The following is a 26,570-nucleotide window of genomic DNA, read 5'->3' as shown; positions in this document are numbered from 1 at the left end:
ATGGTGTTGGTGGAGGGTTGTCCTTTATCATGGTGTTGATGAGGGTTGTCCTTTATCATGGTGTTGGTGGAGGCTTGTCCTTTATCATGGTGTTGAGGAGGGTTGTCCTTTATCATGGTGTTGAGGAGGGTTGTCCTTTATCATGGTGTTGAGGAGGGTTGGTCTTTATCATCTTTCTCTGAGATATCATGTTTAGTTGGTTTATATCCTTCAAGGAGATTATTTCAGAGTTAAAACCTTCCTTGCCCTCCCTCCCTCCCTCCCCCCTCCCTCCCTCCCTCCCTCCCTCCCTCCCTCCCTCCCTCCCTCCCTCCCTCCCTCCCTCCCTCCCCTCCCTCCCTCCCTCCCTCCCCTCCCTCCCTCCCTCCCCTCCAGGTGAGTCATTACAGCCAGCAGCTGAAGGAGTGTTAAGCATGGTGGAGACCGTCCCCCTTAAGTCGGCTAAGAAGCCCCGCTGGACCTCTCTGGAGATCGGCCTGCTCACCGTCGTCTCCCTCCTCTTCGTCGTCATAGTGGCCCTCATCGTCCTCTTCGCCACACAACGGACTGACAGCGGTGAGTGGAGAAACTCATAGAGCAATCAATATATCAATCAATCAAGCAAGGAATCAATGAATCGATCAGTTAGACAGCCAGGCAGACAAATGAAAGGGAGTTAAAACGTTATGTAAAGTGCCGTTAGCCATCTCAAACAGATGTTATGTTGGTATGATGACACACGATGTGCTATTGAATAAAATAAAAAAAATCGCTGATGAGTTTACTATTCTTACGGTTGCAATCTTGTACGCTTGTGTAGCCTACTTTCTAGCAGCGAGAACCCTAAAACATACTCTCAATTAAAAATGTTATGGTACATTTAATATGTGAGCTTCAGACTTAAAAAGGGGGGCAATATGAGGTTGTTACATACATTTTTTTGTGACTTTTATATGAATGATATCAATACCCATTGATTCTTGAAGAATATAACTTATCGATGCCTCACTAGCTTAGGTCAACTGTTGTTCCCCATCGGACCTCAAAAGATAAGATGGTTTTTAAACATTTAAAGTTGTAAACACTGAATAGCCTCAAAACATGGTTAAAAAATCATTTTGATATCATGGATGGTCAGTCTTTGCATCCATAGCTTTGAGAGTGGTTACATTTCTCCAGCACCATCACACAGCTTTTTACCAAAACAGTGGCAGGGTGTCGGCTTTGTTATTGTTCAAATTGCAGATTGCCCCGTTAACGTTTGTCAGCTCAAGGGGAGCGTTGAAGCGTGTATAGTGGTCTGAAAACTGAAACCCTCTCCACTAAGGAACAGGGTTTTCAACAGGTTGCTAGAGGACTCTTGAGTGTTGTTTTTGGAGGGTCAGTACAGGGGGACATGGCATGGAAAGGGACGTTGGTAAGCATGTCACTGTAAGGTCTACACCTGTTGTTTTCGGCGCATGTGACTAATAACATTTGATTTGATTTGATTAATGGCCAAGTTTGTAAAGGTTTTTATTGCTGCGTATAAAGTTCAATTTCAGTCCATAGCGACTTCCCTTTATGGCCCTACCCCTTTGGTGATCAGAGATTCCAGGAGCTATGATTGATGTACTGTAGGCTCTATGGCAGAAGGTCTACTTAAGGATAATGTAAAACTTATGGCGATGGATGATTCAGAGGGTAGCGCAGTGGCGCGATGTCGTTTTTTTCATCACAAGAGGGACGGTTCCTTGTACTGTAGTGTGCTCCGACACATTTGACGTACTCCCGTGTCACATGAAAATTATAACGCGCCGTATAATTACTTGCATAGACGGGGGGGGGGTAGTGTTGTGTAGGTAATGAAGCGCGCTTCGTTCATTGATCTGATCTATAGGCTATAGGTTATGCATCAAAGTAGCCTATTTTGCATTGATAACCAGCAATAATCTCAGTGACCTGGTCAAACAATACACCAAACAACATCCTTAGTAGAATCCTCCCCAAAAGGTATTTTGTTTAGAAGTAAAAACTAGTGATTCCAGGAAATTGATAAAAACAGCTGCGAGATATGGGCTTTTTCTCCTCAACCAAAACATGATATCATTGTCCTTTTAGCTGATATGGGAGTGAATATATTCAAGCTGCATATCAAACTGGGATAATGTTGTAGGTTACACTGGCAAGTATAAGAATATTTGCCAGGGCATATTATTTCATTATAAATCGGATTATTTCACTTGGCGATGTGGGAAGCTAATCGACTTCAAAATCACTTCAACTTCAAGATCGCTGTCTTGGTTTAGTTTGGCATTAAATAAGCAACCTGTTTTGCATTGATAACCAAATATAATCTCAGCGACTGTTCAAACAATAAACCAAATATATTGTATCCTTATTAGAATCGTCCCCAAAAGGTATTTGTTAAGAAGTGATGATGTTATTGTTGGCTATTTTTAGAAACTTAAAAACAGATAGCCATGTGCTTTTTTCCCTCTGTGACAAATTATGACATTCTATTTTTAGATGATATGGGAGAGAATACATTGAATGTTTGTCATGGCATATTATCTAATTATGAATCAGATTATTTCACTTGGCGATGTGGGAAGCTAAAAGGCTAGCTAGCTGTCAAAATTTGCCAAAAATAGTCCTATATCCATTGTTTTAGGATTTTTTTATGCTCTCTGACTGTCTAATGATTATTATTAATTATTAAAGTCTAGAAACTGTTTGAATGTAGGTCATTTATCAATTTCACACAGTTTCCATTTGGGTTTAATCATTTTAGTCAAGTAACCCCCCCCCCCCCCCAAAAAACCTTTTCAAAATATTTTAGTTTGATAGTTTTTGGACTCAAACCACCTGATTGGGCCCCCTATTAAAGTGTTCCTATTGGTGAAAAAGGAACAAAAACATAGAGGATAGACCAACAGTGTGTTGTATGTTTGACGCCGCTGAATGAAAGGGTTTTTCCTATAGCATAGGTCACTGTCTCAAGTGCTTTGAGACTACTACTGTCTGATCAGCAGTACTGTTTCCTTCAGTAAAGTTATACTACTGACTACTACTGTCTGATCAGCAGTACTGTTTCCTTCAGTATAGTTATACTACTGTCTGACCAGCAGTACTGTTTCCTTCAGTATAGTTATACTACTGACTACTACTGTCTGATCAGCAGTACTGTTTCCTTCAGTATAGTTATACTACTGTCTGACCAGCAGTACTGTTTCCTTCAGTATAGTTATACTACTGACTACTACTGTCTGATCAGCAGTACTGTTTCCTTCAGTATATTTATACTACTGACTACTACTGTCTGACCAGCAGTACTGTTTCCTTCAGTATAGTTATACTACTGACTACTCCTGTCTGACCAGCAGTACTGTTTCCTTCAGTATAGTTATACTACTGACTACTACTGTCTGACCAGCAGTACTGTTTCCTTCAGTATAGTTATACTACTGACTACTACTGTCTGACCAGCAGTACTGTTTCCTTCAGTATAGTTATACTACTGACTACTACTGTCTGACCAGCAGTACTGTTTCCTTCAGTATAGTTATACTACTGACTACTACTGTCTGATCAGCAGTACTGTTTCCTTCAGTATAGTTATACTACTGTCTGACCAGCAGTACTGTTTCCGTCAGTATAGTAATACTACTGACTACTACTGTCTGACCAGCAGCACTGTTTACTTCAGTATAGTTATACTACTGACTACTACTGTCTGACCAGCAGTACTGTTTCCTTCAGTATAGTTATACTACTGACTACTACTGTCTGACCAGCAGTACTGTTTCCTTCAGTATATTTATACTACGGACTACTCCTGTCTGACCAGCAGTACTGTTTCCTTCAGTATAGTTATACTACTGACTACTACTGTCTGATCAGCAGTACTGTTTCCTTCAGTATAGTAATACTACTGACTACTACTGTCTGACCAGCAGTACTGTTTCCTTCAGTATAGTTATACTACTGACTACTACTGTCTGATCAGCAGTACTGTTTCCTTTAGTATATTTTTACTACTGACTACTACTGTCTGATCAGCAGTACTGTTTCCTTCAGTATAGTAATACTACTGACTACTACTGTCTGACCAGCAGTACTGTTTCCTTCAGTATAGTTATACTACTGACTACTACTGTCTGACCAGCAGTACTGTTTCCTTCAGTATAGTTATACTACTGTCTGACCAGAAGTACTGTTTCCTTCAGTATAGTTATACTACAGACTACTACTGTCTGATCAGCAGGACTGTTTCCTTCAGTATAGTTATACTACTGCCTACTACTGTCTGACCAGCAGTACTGTTTCCTTCAGTATAGTTATACTACTGACTACTACTGTCTGACCAGCAGTACTGTTTCCTTCAGTATAGTTATACTACTGACTACTACTGTCTGACCAGCAGTACTGTTTCCTTCAGTATATTTATACTACTGACTACTACTGTCTGACCAGCAGTACTGTTTCCTTCAGTATAGTTATACTACTGACTACTACTGTCTGACCAGCAGTACTGTTTCCCGGTGTTGTAGTACTCGAGTCCGACCTCACTCGGACTCAGACTTGACCATTGTGTGACTCGGACCGCCTTCTCGTGCCTATTTGCACTTGGACTGGATAGGCTACAATGATAATCAGAATGTTAGCACTGGGTGCCCAGAGCAGCAAGGGTTCTGTTCTGTAGGTGTGGAAAGGACGCTCCACACTCCCGGCACACGCAGCCTACATCAGCTGGTGAGCTGCAGGGGAGCAAGCCATGACTGTGGGCAGGGAGGCTCCGAACATAGGCTACACGTCACCCGTAGGCATCAGTCACCAAACTACTATTTAGCTTTGCCTGGTTAGGAAACGCAAAGTACTTTACAAATTGAAAACAACACTAGTATTGAGTTTAATAGTAAAATAACAGTCTGGCTATGTTTTTCTCTCTCTCCCCTTGAATATAGAAAAGTAGGCTGTGGTTGAATTTGTCATCTCGCTCTCCCTTTTCCCCCCTGCATCCCAAAGCCAGGTTCTGACACGTCTCTGATAAACACCCACGTTGCCTTCTTATTAAAGAGATTTTGCGAGTTTGGATAATTATTGCTACACAACGTTCCTGTAGAATGTTCTAGAACCATTATTTGGTCAACAGTAATAGCCTATTCATTATGTTGATTCCTACTATGAAAGTATCTGCTTGTCCCTGTTTCACTGTCTGCTGCTGTGTGAGCGAGCCACTCTCACTCCCTCTCCCCACTGTGGTCACAGAGGAAGGAGAGATGCATTATGAGAAGCACAAGCATATGCAATTTCGGGAAAAAGACAGTTTTCAAAATGCATCTACTGTTGTTCTGTAGGCTGTAGCCTAGCATGTCTGTAGCCTAGCATGTCTGTTGCCTAGCATGTCTGTAGCCTAGCATGTCTGTAGCCTAGCATGTCTGTAGCCTAGCATGTCTGTTGCCTAGCATGTCTGTAGCCTAGCATGTCTGTAGCCTAGCATGTCTGTAGCCTAACATGTCTGTTGCCTAACATGTCTGTAGCCTAGCATGTCTGTTGCCTAGCATGTCTGTAGCCTAGCATGTCTGTAGCCTAGCATGTCTGTAGCCTAGCATGCCTGTAGCCTAGCATGTCTGTTGCCTAGCATGTCTGTAGCCTAGCATGTCTGTAGCCTAGCATGTCTGTAGCCTAGCATGCCTGTAGCCTAGCATGTCTGTAACCTAGCATGTCTGTTGCCTAGCACATCTGTAGCGTAGCATGTCTGTAGCCTAGCACGTCTGTAGCCTAGCACGTCTGTAGCCTAGCACGTCTGTAGCGTAGCACGTCTGTAGCCTAGCATGTCTGTAGCCTAGCATGTCGGTAGCTTAGCATGGTTTTGATGCACCTGTGGAGCGGAGCAGAGTGCACCGTTTGCAGTGAATAGGTAGCCTTGCATTGCAACGTTTTTGTAGGACATTAGCCTACATTTACTGATACATTAATCAATTAGCCAACATGGCTGTAAAGCAACAATATCATATTTAGAGTTAGCAATCTAGCTAAGTGTTTTGAGTTCCCACTAATATTATAATATAGGCTATAAGTCAATATGCACAAAGATGGCGGCAAATTCTCTGAAGAGCCAAAAACAAATTTGATTATTCTTTGACAGGTTGCTCATCAAAATATGAATCATGCATTTCCTGGACATGTTAGATTAAATAAACTACATGACCAAAAGTATGTGGACATCTGCTTGTCGAACATCTCACTACAAAATCATGGGCTTTAATATGGAGTTAATCCCAATTTGCTGCTATAACAGCCTCCACTTTCTAGGCTTTCCACTAGATGTTGGAACATTGCTGCGGGGACTTGCTTCCATTCAGCCACAAGAGCATATCTGAGGTCGGACATTGATGTTGGGTGATTAGGCCTGGCTCGCAGTCGGCGTTCCAATTCATCACAAAGGTGCTCGATGGGGTTGCTGGCATCCTCCAAACCCAGATTTGTCCATCCGACTGCCAGATAGTGACGTGTGATTCATCACTCCAGAGAACACGTTTCCACTGCTCCAGATTCCAATGGCGGCGAGTTTTACACCGCTCCAGCTGACGCTTGGCATTGGGCATGGTGATCTTAGGCTTGTTTTTTTCTTGAACCTTTATTTAACTAGGCAAGTCAATTAAGAAGAAATCCTTATTTACAATGACGGCCTACCAAACGTCAAAAGGCCTCCTGCGGGGAAGGGGCCTGGGATTAAAAATAAAAAATAAATAAAATATAAATATAGGACAAAACACATATCACAACAAGAGAGACAACACAACACTACATAAAGAGAGACCTAAGACAACAACATAGCAAGGCAGCAACACATGACAACACAACATGGTAGCAACACAACATAACAACAACATGGTAGCAACACAACATGGCAGCAGCACAACATGGCAGCAGCACAAAACATGGTTCAAACGTTATTGGGCACAGACAACAGCACAAAGGGCAAGAAGGTAGAGACAACAATACATCACACAAAGCAGCCACAACTGTCAGTAATAGAAACCCATTTCATGAAGCTCCAGACTAACAGTTCTTGTGCAGACGTTGCTTCCAGAGGCAGTTTGGAACTCAGTAGTGAGTGATGCAACTGAGGACAGATTCTTTTTTACACGCTATGCGCTTCAGCGGCCCCATTCTGTGAGCTTGTGTGGCCTGCCACTTTGCGGCTGAGTCATTGTTTTGCTCCTAGTCGTTTCCACTTCACAATAACAGCACTTACAGTTGACCGGGGCAGCTCTGGCAGGGCAGAAATTTGACAAAATGACTTGTTGGAAAAGTGGCATCTAATGACGTGCCATGTTGAAAGTCACTGAGCTCTTCTGCAAGGCCAATCTACTGACAATGTTTGTCTATGAAGATTGCATGGCTGTGTGCTCGATTTTACACACCAGTCAGCAATGGATGTGGCTGAAATGACTGCTCAATGTTAAGGGGTGTCCACATACTTTAGCATATACTGTACAGTGTATTTAAGGCGTGCAGGGTGACTTATTAAGGAATTGGCCAATAACATCTATGAATAGTAGACTATAATTTCGTCTGTCAAACAGGTAGACCGACCTCTTTATTTATTATTGAATAATGAATAAATAGGTTCCAACACAAAACTCTCTTGTTATTAGTAGCCTAGTGAAATTAAAATGAAGACTGTTTAAATGAATTAGGACTTCTCGAATTATCCGATTTTCAGCACACATGCGCAGTCGATCTTCGCAGCTGCCTCTTCATAGTAATGACAGTTATGTAAATTACTAGACTATGGCTTATTGTGAGGTCAATAACTCTGATAAATATATTTATTATGGGCAACGTAACATAGTGTTTATTAAAATCAATTATAGCAGTAGCAAGCCCTCCTTTTCGTCTTCGCTCTCTCTTGCATTTTTGTTGTCCAGGGCTCATTATTGGGATAGCCTATTAATTGCAGTGTGTAATGCTGTCTTGCCTAGTTTTACACCATCCCAGCAGCTCGAAAACTTAGGAAGGAAGTACATTTTCTTAGAAATATAACTTTGCCTTGTACTTCTCTGAGCATGCTCTTCGTATAGCCTAGGCATATAGCCTATAGTATTGGTAATGGATCATTTGATTGAGACCACACTAGGCACACTTGATATTGCGCGCCGAGCAGAGAATCAGGGATGAGGGGCAACATCCGGCACACATCGAGATATAATAAGTAACTAATACTCAAACACTGAGCAATATGACATTCAGGGTTCTATGTTCGGCTGGCGTTAAGGCGGCACTAGTGTCAAACGCGTTTTCGTTTGCAATTTCGACCTGTTAAAAGCCAGCGCTCTGCTATTTTCAAACTTGCTCAAAGATGGGTAATTTACCTGTCTTATATCAGTTCGCTTGCCCTCAGATGGGAGGGATGGAAATATTTTAGGTGTGACCTTAAAAACATGATTCAAAATGCTAATTTCGTGCATCGATGTTAATTAAGGATATTTAAGACCAACCAAAAGCTGGTTTTAACGGTAACGTTTTCTTATGGAATTAATTTTGACTGCGGAAACGCAGCCTATCCAGCCGTGACGCACACTGCCCATATGCGCATGGAACAAGAGTAATGTGTGTTTGGTGCATGTATACTCTGTATATAGAAACATAAACAAATATTGTTTTTACCCCATTTTGTTTTAAAACCAAGCATAGCCTTCCCTTCGCTTTTTGTCCTGAGCAGTGCAATCAAGTAGGCTAATCAAGACCATCAATAAAGGGTTTGGCTCATGAGACCGCTTGGAAATAAATCTTAATCTCCAAAGCTTTATTAAACGATCAAGTTTGAGAGGAGCAAAACCGTGAGCTGACATTCCCTTTTTATCTCTGTATTGTAGCTTGGCCTACATTATTTTAGCCATGCTTTGGACGCGCGTAATACACCATTCATGATGTAGGCTACATGTGTCCATGCCCATCATGAAGCGAGAGATGAGAACCTTGGCGAATACCGGTAAACCTGTATTTAGAAGTTATTTTCATTTAACAATTGCTTCTTTCCCGTTTCACATTTTTAAAACCCAAATCCCTCCGTAGGCTACCCTTACCCGAGGTCAGGGCTGGTTCAACGGCATTTTTTTTTTATCCTGACGATATTATGATATCATTACATTTGACATGTATTTATTGTTGTTGTTGACATGGAATTTTATTCAAACCAAACGTATTATAATGAGTCACACTGTTCTGGTTTGATTGGTGAGAACGTCCATGACGCGCATGCAATGCAACTTCCGGAGAAGTGAGAATGCGATCTGAATAATGGTTCCAATATGCATATAAACCATCATATATGCGAGCAGTATAAACGGCGAGTGGACATTCTCCCTTTCTCTTTATTTTTGGATCGTTGTCCAGCGACGGTGAAAAGTTTGGATGTGTGTAAATCAGAACAGTTATTGTTTCGTTTTGTTTAGAATTTGATTATAATTATTCACATTCTTTTTTAGGCCAATATCAATATTGAATTGTATCTTGCTTATTGACAACGTTTGGCATGTCCCTGCTCAGCCATACAGCAGGCATAGCCCCTATATTAGTGGGATTGATATGTATATATTTCAACATGGAAGCCATGCAATTACTTAGAACACTGTTGACTGCAAACAGGTTCAAGTTAACATAGCAAAGATGGAATGGGTCTACATTTTGTTATTTCGTTTCTGTAAACTGTTTCACAAACTATAATGGACTAACATTGGAATTGGAGTTGATTCCAAAGCAATATATAAAAGACCGTAAATACCCAACTTGAAGCAACCACATATTTAGTCATGGAGCACGTTCTGATTGGCCAGTTAGGGGCCAATCCTCGACACACCCACAACTGGTTTATTCATCAAAACGCAGCACTTTTCGCGCCATCACCAGCACTGCAATTAACATTATTGGTTGCAAAATAGCTTCAATATTTCTGACACGCCCGAAACTATAACTTTTAGATTTTATTTATTTATTTATTTTTATTTCACCTTTATTTAACCAGGTAGGCCAGTTGAGAACAAGTTCTCAATTACAACTGCGACCTGGCCAGGATAAAGCAATGCAGTGCAACAAAATCAACAACACAGAGTTACACATGGGATAAACAAACGTACAGTCAATAACACAATGGAAAAACCTGTATACAGTGTGTGCAAATGAAGCAAGGAGGTAAGGCAATAAATAGGCCAATGGTGGCGAAGTAATTACAATTTAGCAATTTACACTGGAGTGATATACAGTTGAAGTCGGAAGTTTACATACACTTAGGTTGGATTCATTAAAACTCATTTTTCAACCACTCCACAAATGTCTTGTTAACAAACTATAGTTTTGGCAAGTTGATTAGGACATCTACTTTGTGCATGACACAAGTAATTTTTCCAACAATTGTTTACAGACAGATTATTTCATTTATAATTCACTGTATCACAATTCCAGTGGGTCAGAAGTTTACATACACTAAGTTGACTGAGCCTTTAAACTGCTTGAAAATTCCAGAAAATTATGTCATGGCTTTAGAAGCTTCTAATTGACATCATTTGAGTCAATTGGAGGTGTACCTGTGGATGTATTTCAAGGCCTACCTTCAATCTTAGTGCCTCTTTGCTTGACATCATGGGAAAATCAAAAGAAATCAGCCAAGACCTCAGAAAAAAACATTGTAGACCTCCACAAGTCTGGTTCAACCTTGGGAGCAATTTCCAAACGCTTGAAGGTGCCACGTTCATCTGTACAAACAATAGCAAGCAAGTATAAATACCATGGGACCACGCAGCCGTCATACCGCTCAGGAAGGAGACGTGTTCTGTCTCCTAGAGATGAACGTACTTTGGTGCGAAAAGTGCAAATCAATCCCAGAACAACAACAAAGGACCTTGTGAAGATGCTGGAGGAAACAGGTACAAAAGTATCTATATCCACAGTCAAACGAGTCCTATATCGACATAACCTGAAAGGCCGCTCAGCAAGGATGACACTGCTCCGAAACCGCCATAAAAAAAGCCAGACTATGGTTTGCAACTGCACATGAGGACAAAGATTGTATTTTTTGGAGAAATGTACTCTGGTCTGATGAAACAAAAATAGACCTGTTTGGCCATAATGACCATCGTTATGTTTGGAGGGAAAAGGGGGAGGCTTGCAAGCTGAAGAACACCATCCCAACCGTGAAGCACGGGGGTGGCAGCATCATGTTGTGGGGGTGCTTTGCTGCAGGAGGGATTGGTGCACTTAACAAAGTAGATGGCATCATGAGGAGTGAAAATTATGTGGATATATTGAAGCAACCTCTCAAGACATCAGTCAGGAAGTTAAAGCTTGGTCGCAAATGGGTCTTCCAAATGGACAATGACCTGAAGCATACTTCCAAAGTTGTGGCAAAATGGCTTAAGGACAACAATAAAGTCAAGGTATTGGAGTGGCCATCACAGAGCCCTGACCTCAATCCTATAGACAATTTGTGGGCAGCACTGAAAAAGCATGTGCGAGCAAGGAGGCCTAAAACCTGACTCAGTTACAGCAGCTCTGTCAGGAGGAATGGGCCAAAATTCACCCAACTAATTGTGGGAAACTTGTGGAAGGCTCCCCAAAATGTTTGACCCAAGTTAAACATTATAAAAGCAATGCTACCAAATACTAATTGAGTTTATGAAAACTTCTGACCCACTAAATCATTCTCTCTACTATTATTCTGACATTTTACATTCTTTAAACAAAGTGGTGATCCTAACTGACCTAAAACAGGGAATTTTTCCTAGGATTAAATGTCAGGAATCGTGAAAAACTGAGTTTAACTTCTCTATGGTAGGGGGCAGCATTCGGAATTTTGGATGAAATGCATGCCCAAATTAAACTGCCTGCTTCTCGGGCCCAGAATATATGATATGCACATAACTGGTAGATTTGGATAGAAAACACTCTAAAGTTTCTGAAACTGTTAAAATAGTGTCTGTGAGTATAACAGAACTGATTTGGCAGGTGAAAAATTGAGAAAAATCCATTCAGGAAGTATATATTTTTTTGTTTTGTTTTTTCTGGTGACGTGAGGACTGATGTCCATACTTTTAAAAGGGCGAATTTCAACATGGAGGTGACAATTGCCACGCTGGTAGAATGAATATCGACGATACCAGCCAGAATATAGCATGAGCTCATAGTATGGCAACTTGGTATGAACTTTGAACTCTTATTCACTTAAGAAGTGATACATCCTAGAAGTCGAGTTATCAGCAGCTGTAAACGTGGGCTAGGAAAGGATGGACAATCTCTTCAGATTGAGAGGGTACTACAACGTATCCGTTCTACCACATGACAACAGACTATAACGTATCCGCCCAGAAATATTTTTCAAAGGACAAGGGAGATCTCTTCTGGGCAACCCAGCCTTCCATCTTCGACCAATCTATCGAAGCGCAGCTCAGAGTAAATATATTAATTGCATTTTCCTTTTCCGAATGGGCGGTTATTTAGAATGCATAAGATTCTGTATTTACGATAGCATAGCTTCATAAGGTCTAATGGAGACCCAATGCTTTTGTTCCTCAGTCTTCCTGCTCTTTCATTCAAACCCAACCCCCTTTCTTTGTGTTTACCAGCCGTCATATCGGTTTCGTCCGCTAGGGACGTTTTCTTTTAGGACATCATTAGTAATCAATGTATGATCCTTCCTGTGTATATGTAATTCTGTGTGACTATTTAGGTATTTAGTAAATAAATAATTAAACAAATTTTTGTATTGCTGATTGAACTTGTTAGCCAGGGTTCGTGAAGATAACCAACAATTTGGTTCAGATGAGAGTGATGAATAAGGTGACGATTAATAATTGACTGCTATTGATATAAAAGATGACCAAATCTTTAAAAGTTTATTCGGAAGACAACAGCTCTATAAACATTCTTCCGTGTTGCCTCGACTTCCTAGTTAATTACATTTACTTGATTAGTTTAATCAGGTAATATTAATTACAGAGAATTGATTTTATAACATACCATGTCATATCATTTAATCGATAGTAAATCGATAGACACTATCCAGAACCTTAGTGATATCTGTTCTTCCTCACTTCAACTGACCTGACCTCGGCCTAAAATTCCTCACTCATAGGATCCCTGATGTCCAACAATAACATATTCTGTCAGAATGTAAACATTCTACATTCCCCTCCCTCAGCGATATGGTTCAGGATACTTCATATTTTCAAGTTTAGAACTCAGAACCCATCAGAGGTGAGTAGTCATCACTCGTGTGGGACACAGATCCTGTGTTCCGTTAGAAACACACAGAGCCGTGGGATGGGCGGCGTGGTTGGCTTTTGAAAGACTCTCCAATAAGAATTATTTCCTCTGAATCCACTGATTCGGTCACTCATCTATAGAAGCTTTTTTGTATTTCCCCTGCATGCTTGCGTTCGGGTTCATTTGGTTTACCAAATATGTCTGTTACACAGGCAAGGAGACACATTTTCTGACACAGAAAGTCAACAAAGTCATTTTTTTTTATGACATCCATTGTGAATGACAACAGTTCCTCTCTCAATGCAAAACATATTTCCACTCCTCCTCCATTACCACCAAGCCTCGGTGTGAAATAGGACATTGTCATGCTCTGATCCCATATCTCCTCATAGTTTTGTGAACAGGCGTGAACGATGTAGTTTACAATCAAAGTTACCTGCTGCAGTATATCTCTGAGTTCTGCTCTCAGCTCTTTTGCCGCCAGTTGCTCTCGGTGTATCCATTTTTGCTCAGTGGGTGTATCATACAATGTGTCCATGTGGCAGAGGGAGACATAACTAGAGTGTAGAGGTCATCCCGCCATAGATGGAGCCCCATCTGTGCAAAAGCCCACCATTCGACCCCGTATGGAATCTGTTTTTCGTCAATATAGCCACGCAGCACACTGAACATCCCCTGGGCCGTTTCATGCTCGGGAATCGTGAGACAGAAGAATCTGTCCTCGTGAATTGCAACCCCCGACATGTAGCGAACAAAAGTCAATGCATGGGAGTCTCGGCCCTCATATATAAAGTCCATTTGGAGAGCGCAAACTGGGGAGTTTTTGAGTCATTCAGTCAGTGTTTCCTCTTGATTGCTAGCAATAGCGTACATTCTATGTTTAACAGTGTTATCTGACTAAGGCTTTGATGTGAGTTTCTTCACATCGTTTTCACCAAATCAATTGCAGCCGGTAATAAAAGTCTCTGCAACATAGAGTAGCAGGCCTAGTCCTTCACTGTGGGAATGATTCAACAGTGTGTGGTTTCATAGTGTAGCAGGCCTTCACTGTGGGAATGATTCAACAGTGTGTGGTTTCATAGTGTAGCAGGCCTTCACTGTGGGAATGATTCAACAGTGTGTGGTTTCATAGTGTAGCAGGCCTAGTCCTTCACTGTGGGAATGATTCAACAGTGTGTGGTTTCATAGTGTAGCAGGCCTAGTCCTTCACTGTGGGAATGATTCAACAGTGTGTGGTTTCATAGTGTAGCAGGCCTTCACTGTGGGAATGATTCAACAGTGTGTGGTTTCATAGTGTAGCAGGCCTTCACTGTGGGAATGATTCAACAGTGTGTGGTTTCATAGTGTAGCAGGCCTAGTCCTTCACTGTGGGAATGATTCAACAGTGTGTGGTTTCATAGTGTAGCAGGCCTAGTCCTTCACTGTGGGAATGATTCAGGTGCCACGGTCAAGTGCAGCCTTTTTCCATGACCTAAGAGTGCTCTCTGGTTGAATTTTATATTTTATATTTTAATAATTGTCATTTATTTTTTTAAGGTTAACCACCTTTTGTTGATTTTGAGGTACAAAGACGATATTATAATGTATTTAGATATATATTTTATATATATGTATGTATGTATGTATATTATTTTTGGGGTGATTTTGGAAATTCTACTACGACCCCATTTTCATATCACGCTAACGACCCCACATGGGGTCGCGAACCTTAGTTTGGGAACAGCTGCATAATGTTGTTGTATGCGCTTTGTAATTGAGCGCCATCTCCTGGCTGCTTGTTTTATTACATCACGTTAACCGCACAGTGAGCGTGTTTGTGTGGGGTGACAATTTTGTGGCAATTAAAACAGAAATTAGCCACAAAATTGTTGCGTTTACATAGGGTCCTTGCTATCAGGGCTCCTTGGGACGTCTCTACCCCATTGAAGTTGACATTTAAAATAGTTAGGGTAAGGATTAAGGGTAGGGATGTCTGAAGGAACCTAGTTAGCACTAACCTTTTACACAGGCAGCCCAATTCTGATATTTTTACACTAATTGGTCATTTGATTTATCACAGCACATCTTTTCACATCAGATATTTTTCAGAGCTGATTAGTCAAAAGACCAATTCGTGAAAAAATATATATCTGAATTGAGTCTGACAGAAAACAGCCTGAAAGAGTAAATATTTACCCCAAGTCTGGAGCCCACACACCATTTCATTCATGTTCAAAACATCTACTTATTTGTGTTCAATTTGAATTGATAATCATGATCAACATTTTAGCAGCAAAATGTAAAGAGATGAGATATGGGAAGGGATGAAAGGATTGAGAAGGATGTGTTACTTGTTTATCCATTAGTTGTTACTGTGTGAACATCATCTATTGCAGGGTTTCCCAAACTTGCGAGATCAACAAGGATTACACATCGATTATGCCAAACATGCCTTTCAAAAAAAACATGAAGTGCTCTCAGGAGCCACATGTTCATTCAACCAAGTCAAACATTTCAGTCAGTTCACGGAGATGTGAATATGTACGTTCTGTAGTATCTTGAGGGCGGCAGGTAGCCTAGTGATTAGAGGAGGCATGTAGCCTAGTGATTAGAGACAGGTAGCCTAGTGATTAGAGACAGGTAGCCTAGTGATTAGAGGGGCGTCATGTAGCCTAGTGATTAGAGGGGCGTCATGTAGCCTAGTGATTAGAGGGGCGGCATGTAGCCTAGTGATTAGAGGGGCGGCATGTAGCCTAGTGATTAGAGGGGCGGCATGTAGCCTAGTGATTAGAGCATTGGGCCAGTAACCGAAAGGTTGCCAGATCGAATCCCCGAACTGAAAAATCTGTCATTCTGCCCCTGAATAAGGCAGTTAACCCACTGTTCTTAGGGCGTCATTGTAAATAAGAACTTGTTCTTAACTGACTTGCCTAGTTAAATAAAAATGATGACAGTGTGATCCAGTTCAGTTTATTCTAGTTTATGTAATATACACTCAGAGTGCTTAAAGGAGAAGTTTGCTTTTTGACCAAATCAAATGAAACCAAATAAATAAAAAAATAATGTAATGTAACGTTTTAGAATGGTCCAAACACTTTTTTTAGCGATTTGACTTGTTTTTGAGAAACTTAAAATGGCGCTGACGGATAAGACTGCCGTGCTTCTAGTTTTTAGGAAACTTCGCAGTGTTTTTATTTTTTATTCATTATTTCTTACATTATTAGCCCAGGAAATGTTTTGTGTTATTACATACAGCTGGGAAGAACTACTGGATGTCAGAGTGGCGGTAACTCACCAGCATTACCAGGATTACGACCAGGAATACGACTTTCCCGAATTGTATCTTATGTTCGTACCCCCCAGGGCAATTGAACTGATTCCAGAGGCTGTTCCAAAACACCGCCGGCAGAAAAGAGGTACTCGGAGTGGACTTTTTGTCCCACTCAGGAGGCGCGCACACCACCCACCGCTTCTGAGTATAGTACTTGCTCATGTTTAGTCTGTGGATAATAAAATTGACGATCTCAGGGCAAGGATTTCCGTCCAGTGAGACATCAGGGATTGTAACATACTCTGTTTCACGGAAACATGGCTCTATCGGGGTATACGATCTGAGTCTGTTCAGCCAGTTGGCTTCTCAGTTCATTGCACAGACAGGAATACATGTCTCTCCGGGAAGAAGAATGGCGGGGGTGTATGTTTCGTGATTAACTACTCATGGTGTTATTGTGATAATATACAGGAACTCAAGTCCTTTTGTTCACCCGACCTAGAATACCTCACAATAAAATGCCAACTCTTTTACCTCCCAAGTGTAACGTTCGTTCTCCTCCTCGTCTGAGGAGGAGCATGGATCGGACCAAAACGCAGCTTGGGTAGAATACATGATGATTTATTTGAAGAAAGACGAAGACGGAAAACACTTAATAAACTACAAAACAATAAACGACGTTACAAGACCTGAACATGTGAACTTACAGACAACGAAGAACGCAATGAACAGGAACAGGAACAGACTAACAAACGAAACGAAACAGCCCCGTGTGGTACAAACACTGACACAGGAACAATCACCCACAAACAAACAGTGAGAACAGCCTACCTTAATATGGTTCTCAATCAGAGGAAACGTAAAACACCTGCCCCTAATTGAGAACCATATCAGGCTAATACATTGAACCCAACATAGAAACACATAACATAGAATGCCCACCCCAATTCACGCCCTGACCATACTAAACAAATACAAAAAAAAGGGAAAACAGGTCAGGAACGTGACACCAAGAGAATTCTCTTTGGTTAAAGTATTCCCCCTCAAGCCAAAACCACGACAACCCTCAAAGAACTTCACTGGACTTTATGCAAACTGGAAACCACATATCCTGTGTGCCGCATTTACTGTAGCTGGGGATTTTAACAAAGTACATTTGAGGAAAATGCTACCGAAGTTCTACCAATACATGTGGTTCTACAAGACTGTGGTACTCGCTCTGGTAAAACACTCGACCACTGCTACTCCAACTTTCAGGACGCCTACAAGGCCCTCCCCCGCCCTCCCTTTCGGCAAATCTGATCACGCCTCCATTTTTACACCTCCCTTCCTATAGGCAGAAACTCAAACAGGAAGTACCCGTGCTAATGACTATTCAATGCTGGTCTGACCAATTGGAATCTACACTTCAAGATTGTTTTGATCTTGGGGACTGGGATATGTTCCGGGTTGACCTCCGAGAACAACATAGATGAATCCACAGACATGGTGACTGATTTCCATCAGGAAGTGTATAGGAGATGTTGTACCCACTGTGACTATTAAAACCTACCCTAATCAGAAACCATGGATAGATGGCAGCATTTGCACAAAACCTGAAAGCGCGAACCATCATATTTAACCGCGGCAAGGTGACTGGGAATATGGCCGAATACAAGCAATGTAGTTATTCCCTCCATAAGGCAATCAAACAGGTAACAGGTAACCTCAGTATAGAGACAAAGTGGAGTCGCAATTCAATGGCTCAGACACACAACGTATGTGGGCAGGGTCTACAGACAATCAATCAATCAATCAAATGTATTTATAAAGCCCTTCTTACATCAGCTGATGTCACAAAGTGCTGTACAGAAACCCAGCCAATCATGGACTACAAAGGGAAAACCAGCCACGTCGCGGACACCGACGTCTTGCTTCCGGACAGACTAAACACCTTCTTCACCCGCTTTGACGATAACACAGTGCGACTGACGCGGTCCGTTACCAAGGACTGTGGGCTCTCCTCCGTTGCTGACGTGAGCAAGACATTTAAGCGTGTTAACCCTCACAAAGCTGCCGGCCCAGATGCAGACTAGCTGGCTGGAGTTTTTAATGTTGTCAACACATGCTTAAAGATGTCAACCATTGGTCCTGTACCCCAAAAAAGCAAAGGTAACTGAACTAAATAACTATCGCCCCGTAGCAAGGCATCCGCTACAAGACCATGGTGCTTGCCTACGGAGCTGTGAGGGGAACGGCACCTCAGTACCTTCAGGCTCTGATCAGGCCCTACACCCAAACAAGGGCACTGCGTTCATCCACCTCTGGCCTGCTCGCCTCCCTACCACTGAGGAAGTACAGTTCCCGCTCAGCCCAGTCAAAACTGTTCGCTGCTCTGGCACCCCAATGGTGGAACAAACTCCCTCACGACGCCAGGACAGCGGAGTCAATCACCACCTTCCGGAGACACCTGAAACCCCACCTCTTCAAGGAATACCTAGGATAGGATAAAGTAATCCTTCTGACCCCCCCCCCCCCCTTAAAAGATTTAGATGCACTATTGTAAAGTGGTTGTTCCACTGGATGTCATAAGGTGAATGCACCAATTTGTAAGTCGCTCTGGATAAGAGCGTCTGCTAAATGACTTAAATGTAATGTTAAATGTAGCACTCACTTCTGTCATCATGAAGTGCTTTGAGAAATGAGTCAAGGAGTCTCTACCTTACCTGACACCCTAGAACCACTTCAACTGTGTGTATTGTTAGATATCACTGCACTGTTGGAGATAGAAACACAAGCATTTCGCTACACCCGCAATAATATCTGCTAAACACGTGTATGTGACAAATAACATTTGATTTGACTTCCTCATTGTGCAGTACAGGGACTCTGGTATGAATGCTCAAAAAACACCCAAATACCTCCTTTTAGAAAGGGAGACACTGTCAGTATAGTGATACGGGTCTCAGTATAGTGATACGGGTCTCAGTATAGTGATACGGGTCTCAGTATAGTGATATGGGTCTCAGTATAGTACGGGTCTCAGTATAGTGATATAGGTCTCAGTATAGTGAAACAGGTCTCAGTATAGTACGGGTCTCAGTATAGTGATACGGGTCTCAGTATAGTGATACGGGTCTCAGTATAGTACGGGTCTCAGTATAGTGATACGGGTCTCAGTATAGTGATACGGGTCTCAGTATAGTGATACGGGTCTCAGTATAGTACGGGTCTCAGTATAGTGATATAGGTCTCAGTATAGTACGGGTCTCAGTATAGTGATATGGGTCTCAGTATAGTACGGGTCTCAGTATAGTGATATAAGTCTCAGTATAGTGAAACAGGTCTCAGTATAGTACAGGTCTCAGTATAGTGATACGGGTCTCAGTATAGTGACACGAGTCTCAGTATAGTACAGGTCTCAGTATAGTGATATGGGTCTCAGTATAGTACGGGTCTCAGTATAGTGATATAGGTCTCAGTATAGTACGGGTCTCAGTATAGTGATACGGGTCTCAGTATAGTGATATGGGTCTCAGTATAGTGATATGGGTCTCAGTATAGTACGGGTCTCAGTATAGTGATACGGGTCTCAGTATAGTACAGGTCTCAGTATAGTGATACGGGTCTCAGTATAGTGATACGGGTCTCAGTATAGTGATATGGGTCTCAGTATAGTGATATGGGTCTCAGTATAGTGATATGGGTCTCAGTATAGTGATATAGGTGTCAGTATAGTACGGGTCTCAGTATAGTGATACGGGTCTCAGTATAGTGATACGGGTCTCAGTATAGTGATGCGGGTCTCAGTATAATGCTACGGGTCTCAGTATAGGGATACGCGTCTCAGTATAATGATACGGGTCTCGGTATAGTACGGGTCTCAGTATAGTGATACGGGTCTCAGTATAGTGATACGGGTCTCAGTATAGTGATACGGGTCTCAGTATAATGCTACGGGTCTCAGTATAGGGATACACGCCTCAGTATAATGATACGGGTCTCGGTATAGTACGGGTCTCAGTATAGTGATACGGGTCTCAGTATAGTGATACGGGTCTCAGTATAGTGATACGGGTCTCAGTATAGTGATACGGGTCTCAGTATAGTGATACGGGTCTCAGTATAGTGATACGGGTCTCAGTATAGTGATACGGGTCTCAGTATAGTGATACGGGCCTCAGTATAGTACGGGTCTCAGTATAGTACGGGTCTCAGTATAGTGATACGGGTCTCAGTATAGTGATACGGGTCTCGGTATAGTGATACAGTTCTCCGTATAGTGATACGGGTCTCAGTATAGTGATATGGGTCTCAGTATAGTGATACGGGTCTCAGTATAGTGATACGGGTCTCAGTATAGCGATACGGGTCTCAGTATAGTGCTATGGGTCTCAGTATAGTGCTATGGGTCTCAGTATAGTGATACGGGTCTCAGTATAGTGATACGGGTCTCAGTATAGTGATACGGGTCTCAGCATAATGATACGGGTCTCAGTATAGTGATATAGGTCTCAGTATAGTGATACGGGTCTCAGTATAGTGATACGGGTCTCAGTATAGTGATACGGGTCTCAGTATAGTGATACGGGCCTCAGTATAGTACGGGTCTCAGTATAGTGATACGGGTCTCAGTATAGTGATACGGGTCTCGGTATAGTGATACAGTTCTCCGTATAGTGATACGGGTCTCAGTATAGTGATATGAGTCTCAGTATAGTGATATGGGTCTCAGTATAGTCATACAGGTCTCAGTATAGTGATACGGGTCTCAGTATAGTGATATAGGTCTCAGTATAGTGATATAGGTCTCAGTATTTTGATACGGGTCTCAGTATAGTGATATGGGTCTCAGTATAGTACGGGTCTCAGTATAATGATATAGGTCTCAGTATAGTGAAACAGGTCTCAGTATAGTACGGGTCTCAGTATAGTGATACGGGTCTCAGTATAGTGATACGGGTCTCAGTATAGTACGGGTCTCAGTATAGTGATACGGGTCTCAGTATAGTGATACGGGTCTCAGTATAGTGATACGGGTCTCAGTATAGTACGGGTCTCAGTATAGTGATATAGGTCTCAGTATAGTACGGGTCTCAGTATAGTGATATGGGTCTCAGTATAGTACGGGTCTCAGTATAGTGATATAAGTCTCAGTATAGTGAAACAGGTCTCAGTATAGTACAGGTCTCAGTATAGTGATACGGGTCTCAGTATAGTGACACGAGTCTCAGTATAGTACAGGTCTCAGTATAGTGATATGGGTCTCAGTATAGTACGGGTCTCAGTATAGTGATATAGGTCTCAGTATAGTACGGGTCTCAGTATAGTGATACGGGTCTCAGTATAGTGATATGGGTCTCAGTATAGTGATATGGGTCTCAGTATAGTACGGGTCTCAGTATAGTGATACGGGTCTCAGTATAGTACGGGTCTCAGTATAGTGATACGGGTCTCAGTATAGTGATACGGGTCTCAGTATAGTGATATGGGTCTCAGTATAGTGATATGGGTCTCAGTATAGTGATATGGGTCTCAGTATAGTGATATAGGTCTCAGTATAGTACGGGTCTCAGTATAGTGATACGGGTCTCAGTATAGTGATACGGGTCTCAGTATAGTGATGCGGGTCTCAGTATAATGCTACGGGTCTCAGTATAGGGATACGCGTCTCAGTATAATGATACGGGTCTCGGTATAGTACGGGTCTCAGTATAGTGATACGGGTCTCAGTATAGTGATACGGGTCTCAGTATAGTGATACGGGTCTCAGTATAGTGATACGGGTCTCAGTATAATGCTACGGGTCTCAGTATAGGGATACACGCCTCAGTATAATGATACGGGTCTCGGTATAGTACGGGTCTCAGTATAGTGATACGGGTCTCAGTATAGTGATACGGGTCTCAGTATAGTGATACGGGTCTCAGTATAGTGATACGGGTCTCAGTATAGTGATACGGGTCTCAGTATAGTGATACGGGTCTCAGTATAGTGATACGGGTCTCAGTATAGTGATACGGGCCTCAGTATAGTACGGGTCTCAGTATAGTACGGGTCTCAGTATAGTGATACGGGTCTCGGTATAGTGATACAGTTCTCCGTATAGTGATACGGGTCTCAGTATAGTGATATGGGTCTCAGTATAGTGATACGGGTCTCAGTATAGTGATACGGGTCTCAGTATAGCGATACGGGTCTCAGTATAGTGCTATGGGTCTCAGTATAGTGATACGGGTCTCAGTATAGTGATACGGGTCTCAGTATAGTACGGGTCTCAGTATAGTGATACGGGTCTCAGCATAATGATACGGGTCTCAGTATAGTGATATAGGTCTCAGTATAGTGATACGGGTCTCAGTATAGTGATACGGGTCTCAGTATAGTGATACGGGTCTCAGTATAGTGATACGGGCCTCAGTATAGTACGGGTCTCAGTATAGTGATACGGGTCTCAGTATAGTGATACGGGTCTCGGTATAGTGATACAGTTCTCCGTATAGTGATACGGGTCTCAGTATAGTGATATGAGTCTCAGTATAGTGATATGGGTCTCAGTATAGTCATACAGGTCTCAGTATAGTGATACGGGTCTCAGTATAGTGATATAGGTCTCAGTATAGTGATATAGGTCTCAGTATTTTGATACGGGTCTCAGTATAGTGATACGGGTCTCAGCATAATGATACGGGTCTCAGTATAGTGATATAGGTCTCAGTATAGTGATACGGGTCTCAGTATAGTGATACGGGTCTCAGTATAGTGATACGGGTCTCAGTATAGTACGGGTCTCAGTATAGTGATACGGGTCTCAGTATAGTGATACGGGTCTCAGTATAGTGATACGGGTCTCAGTATAGGGATACGCGTCTCAGTATAATGATACGGGTCTCGGTATAGTACGGGTCTCAGTATAGTGATACGGGTCTCAGTATAGTGATACGGGTCTCAGTATAGTGATACGGGTCTCAGTATAGTGATACGGGTCTCAGTATAATGCTACGGGTCTCAGTATAGGGATACACGCCTCAGTATAATGATACGGGTCTCGGTATAGTACGGGTCTCAGTATAGTGATACGGGTCTCAGTATAGTGATACGGGTCTCAGTATAGTGATACGGGTCTCAGTATAGTGATACGGGTCTCAGTATAGTGATACAGGTCTCAGTATAGTGATACGGGTCTCAGTATAGTGATACGGGCCTCAGTATAGTACGGGTCTCAGTATAGTACGGGTCTCAGTATAGTGATACGGGTCTCGGTATAGTGATACAGTTCTCCGTATAGTGATACGGGTCTCAGTATAGTGATATGGGTCTCAGTATAGTGATACGGGTCTCAGTATAGTGATACGGGTCTCAGTATAGCGATACGGGTCTCAGTATAGTGCTATGGGTCTCAGTATAGTGATACGGGTCTCAGTATAGTGATACGGGTCTCAGTATAGTACGGGTCTCAGTATAGTGATACGGGTCTCAGCATAATGATACGGGTCTCAGTATAGTGATATAGGTCTCAGTATAGTGATACGGGTCTCAGTATAGTGATACGGGTCTCAGTATAGTGATACGGGTCTCAGTATAGTGATACGGGCCTCAGTATAGTACGGGTCTCAGTATAGTACGGGTCTCAGTATAGTGATACGGGTCTCAGTATAGTGATACGGGTCTCGGTATAGTGATACAGTTCTCCGTATAGTGATACGGGTCTCAGTATAGTGATATGAGTCTCAGTATAGTGATATGGGTCTCAGTATAGTCATACAGGTCTCAGTATAGTGATACGGGTCTCAGTATAGTGATACGGGTCTCAGTATAGTGATACGGGTCTCAGTATAGTCATACAGGTCTCAGTATAGTGATACGGGTCTCAGTATAGTGATATAGGTCTCAGTATAGTGATATAGGTCTCAGTATTTTGATACGGGTCTCAGTATAGTGATACGGGTCTCAGTATAGTGATACGGGTCTCAGTATAGTACGGGTCTCAGTATAGTGGTACGGGTCTCAGTATAGTGATACGGGTCTCAGTATAGTGATACGGGTCTCAGTATAGTGATACGGGTCTCAGTATAGTGATATGGGTCTCAGTATAGGGATACGGGTCTCAGTATAGTGATACGGGTCTCAGTATAGTGATATAGGTCTCAGTATAGTGGTACGGGTCTCAGTATAGTGCTACGGGTCTCAGTATAGTGATATAGGTCTCAGTATAGTGCTATGGGTCTCAGTATAGTGATACGGGTCTCAGTATAGTGATATGGGTCTCGGTATAGTACGGGTCTCAGTATAGTGATACGGGTCTCAGTATAGTGATACGGGTCTCAGTATAGTGCTATGGGTCTCAGTATAGTGATACGGGTCTCAGTATAGTGATACGGGTCTCAGTATAGTACGGGTCTCAGTATAGTGATACGGGTCTCAGCATAATGATACGGGTCTCAGTATAGTGATATAGGTCTCAGTATAGTGATACGGGTCTCAGTATAGTGATACGGGTCTCAGTATAGTGATACGGGTCTCAGTATAGTGATACGGGCCTCAGTATAGTACGGGTCTCAGTATAGTACGGGTCTCAGTATAGTGATACGGGTCTCAGTATAGTGATACGGGTCTCGGTATAGTGATACAGTTCTCCGTATAGTGATACGGGTCTCAGTATAGTGATATGGGTCTCAGTATAGTCATACAGGTCTCAGTATAGTGATACGGGTCTCAGTATAGTGATACGGGTCTCAGTATAGTGATACGGGTCTCAGTATAGTCATACAGGTCTCAGTATAGTGATACGGGTCTCAGTATAGTGATATAGGTCTCAGTATAGTGATATAGGTCTCAGTATTTTGATACGGGTCTCAGTATAGTGATACGGGTCTCAGTATAGTGATACGGGTCTCAGTATAGTGATACGGGTCTCAGTATAGTGATACGGGTCTCAGTATAGTACGGGTCTCAGTATAGTGGTACGGGTCTCAGTATAGTGATACGGGTCTCAGTATAGTGATACGGGTCTCAGTATAGTGATACGGGTCTCAGTATAGTGATATGGGTCTCAGTATAGGGATACGGGTCTCAGTATAGTGATACGGGTCTCAGTATAGTGATACAGGTCTCAGTATAGTGGTACGGGTCTCAGTATAGTGCTACGGGTCTCAGTATAGTGATATAGGTCTCAGTATAGTGCTATGGGTCTCAGTATAGTGATACGGGTCTCAGTATAGTGATACGGGTCTCGGTATAGTACGGGTCTCAGTATAGTGATACGGGTCTCAGTATAGTGATACGGGTCTCAGTATAGTGCTATGGGTCTCAGTATAGTGATACGGGTCTCAGTATAGTGATACGGGTCTCAGTATAGGACGGGTCTCAGTATAGTGATACGCGTCTCAGTATAGTGATACGGGTCTCAGTATAGTACGGGTCTCAGTATAGTGATACGCGTCTCAGTATAGTGATACGGGTCTCAGTATAGTGATACGGGTCTCAGGATAGTGATACAGGTCTCAGTATAGTACGGGTCTCAGTATAGTGATACGCGTCTCAGTATAGTGATACGGGTCTCAGTATAGTGATACGGGTCTCGGTATAGAGATACGGGTCTCAGTATAGTGATACGGGTCTCAGTATATTGATACGGGTCTCAGTATAGTGATACGGGTCTCAGTACAGTGATACGAGTCTCAGTATAGTGATACGGGTCTCGGTATTTGATACGCGTCTCAGTATAGTGATACGGGTCTCAGTATAGTACGGGTCTCAGTATAGTGATACGCGTCTCAGTATAGTGATACGGGTCTCAGTATAGTGATACGGGTCTCAGGATAGTGATACAGGTCTCAGTATAGTACGGGTCTCAGTATAGTGATACGCGTCTCAGTATAGTGATACGGGTCTCAGTATAGTGATACGGGTCTCGGTATAGAGATACGGGTCTCAGTATAGTGATACGGGTCTCAGTATATTGATACGGGTCTCAGTATAGTGATATGGGTCTCAGTACAGTGATACGAGTCTCAGTATAGTGATACGGGTCTCGGTATAGTGATACGGGTCTCGCTATAGTGATACGGGTCTCAGTATAGTGATACGGGTCTCAGTATAGTGATACGGGTCT

General features: G+C 42.4%; 1 protein-coding gene across 1 annotated transcript in view; it reads left to right on the top strand.

The window, feature by feature from the left end:
* Positions 1-377: 377 nt before the first annotated feature.
* Positions 378-26,570, top strand: part of LOC139549488 (neprilysin-like) — a 124,282-nt gene continuing 98,089 nt past the window's right edge. Inside the window, exon 1 of the mRNA XM_071360043.1 lies at positions 378-555. Coding sequence (XP_071216144.1) covers positions 414-555 — 142 coding nt within the window. The 5' untranslated portion in view covers positions 378-413. The remainder of the gene's footprint in view (positions 556-26,570) is intronic.

The sequence above is a fragment of the Salvelinus alpinus genome, chromosome 22 (genome assembly GCF_045679555.1).
Source record: "Salvelinus alpinus chromosome 22, SLU_Salpinus.1, whole genome shotgun sequence".
In the NCBI taxonomy this organism is placed as follows: Eukaryota; Metazoa; Chordata; class Actinopteri; order Salmoniformes; family Salmonidae; genus Salvelinus; species Salvelinus alpinus.
This window is presented reverse-complemented; position numbering and strand designations above follow the sequence as displayed.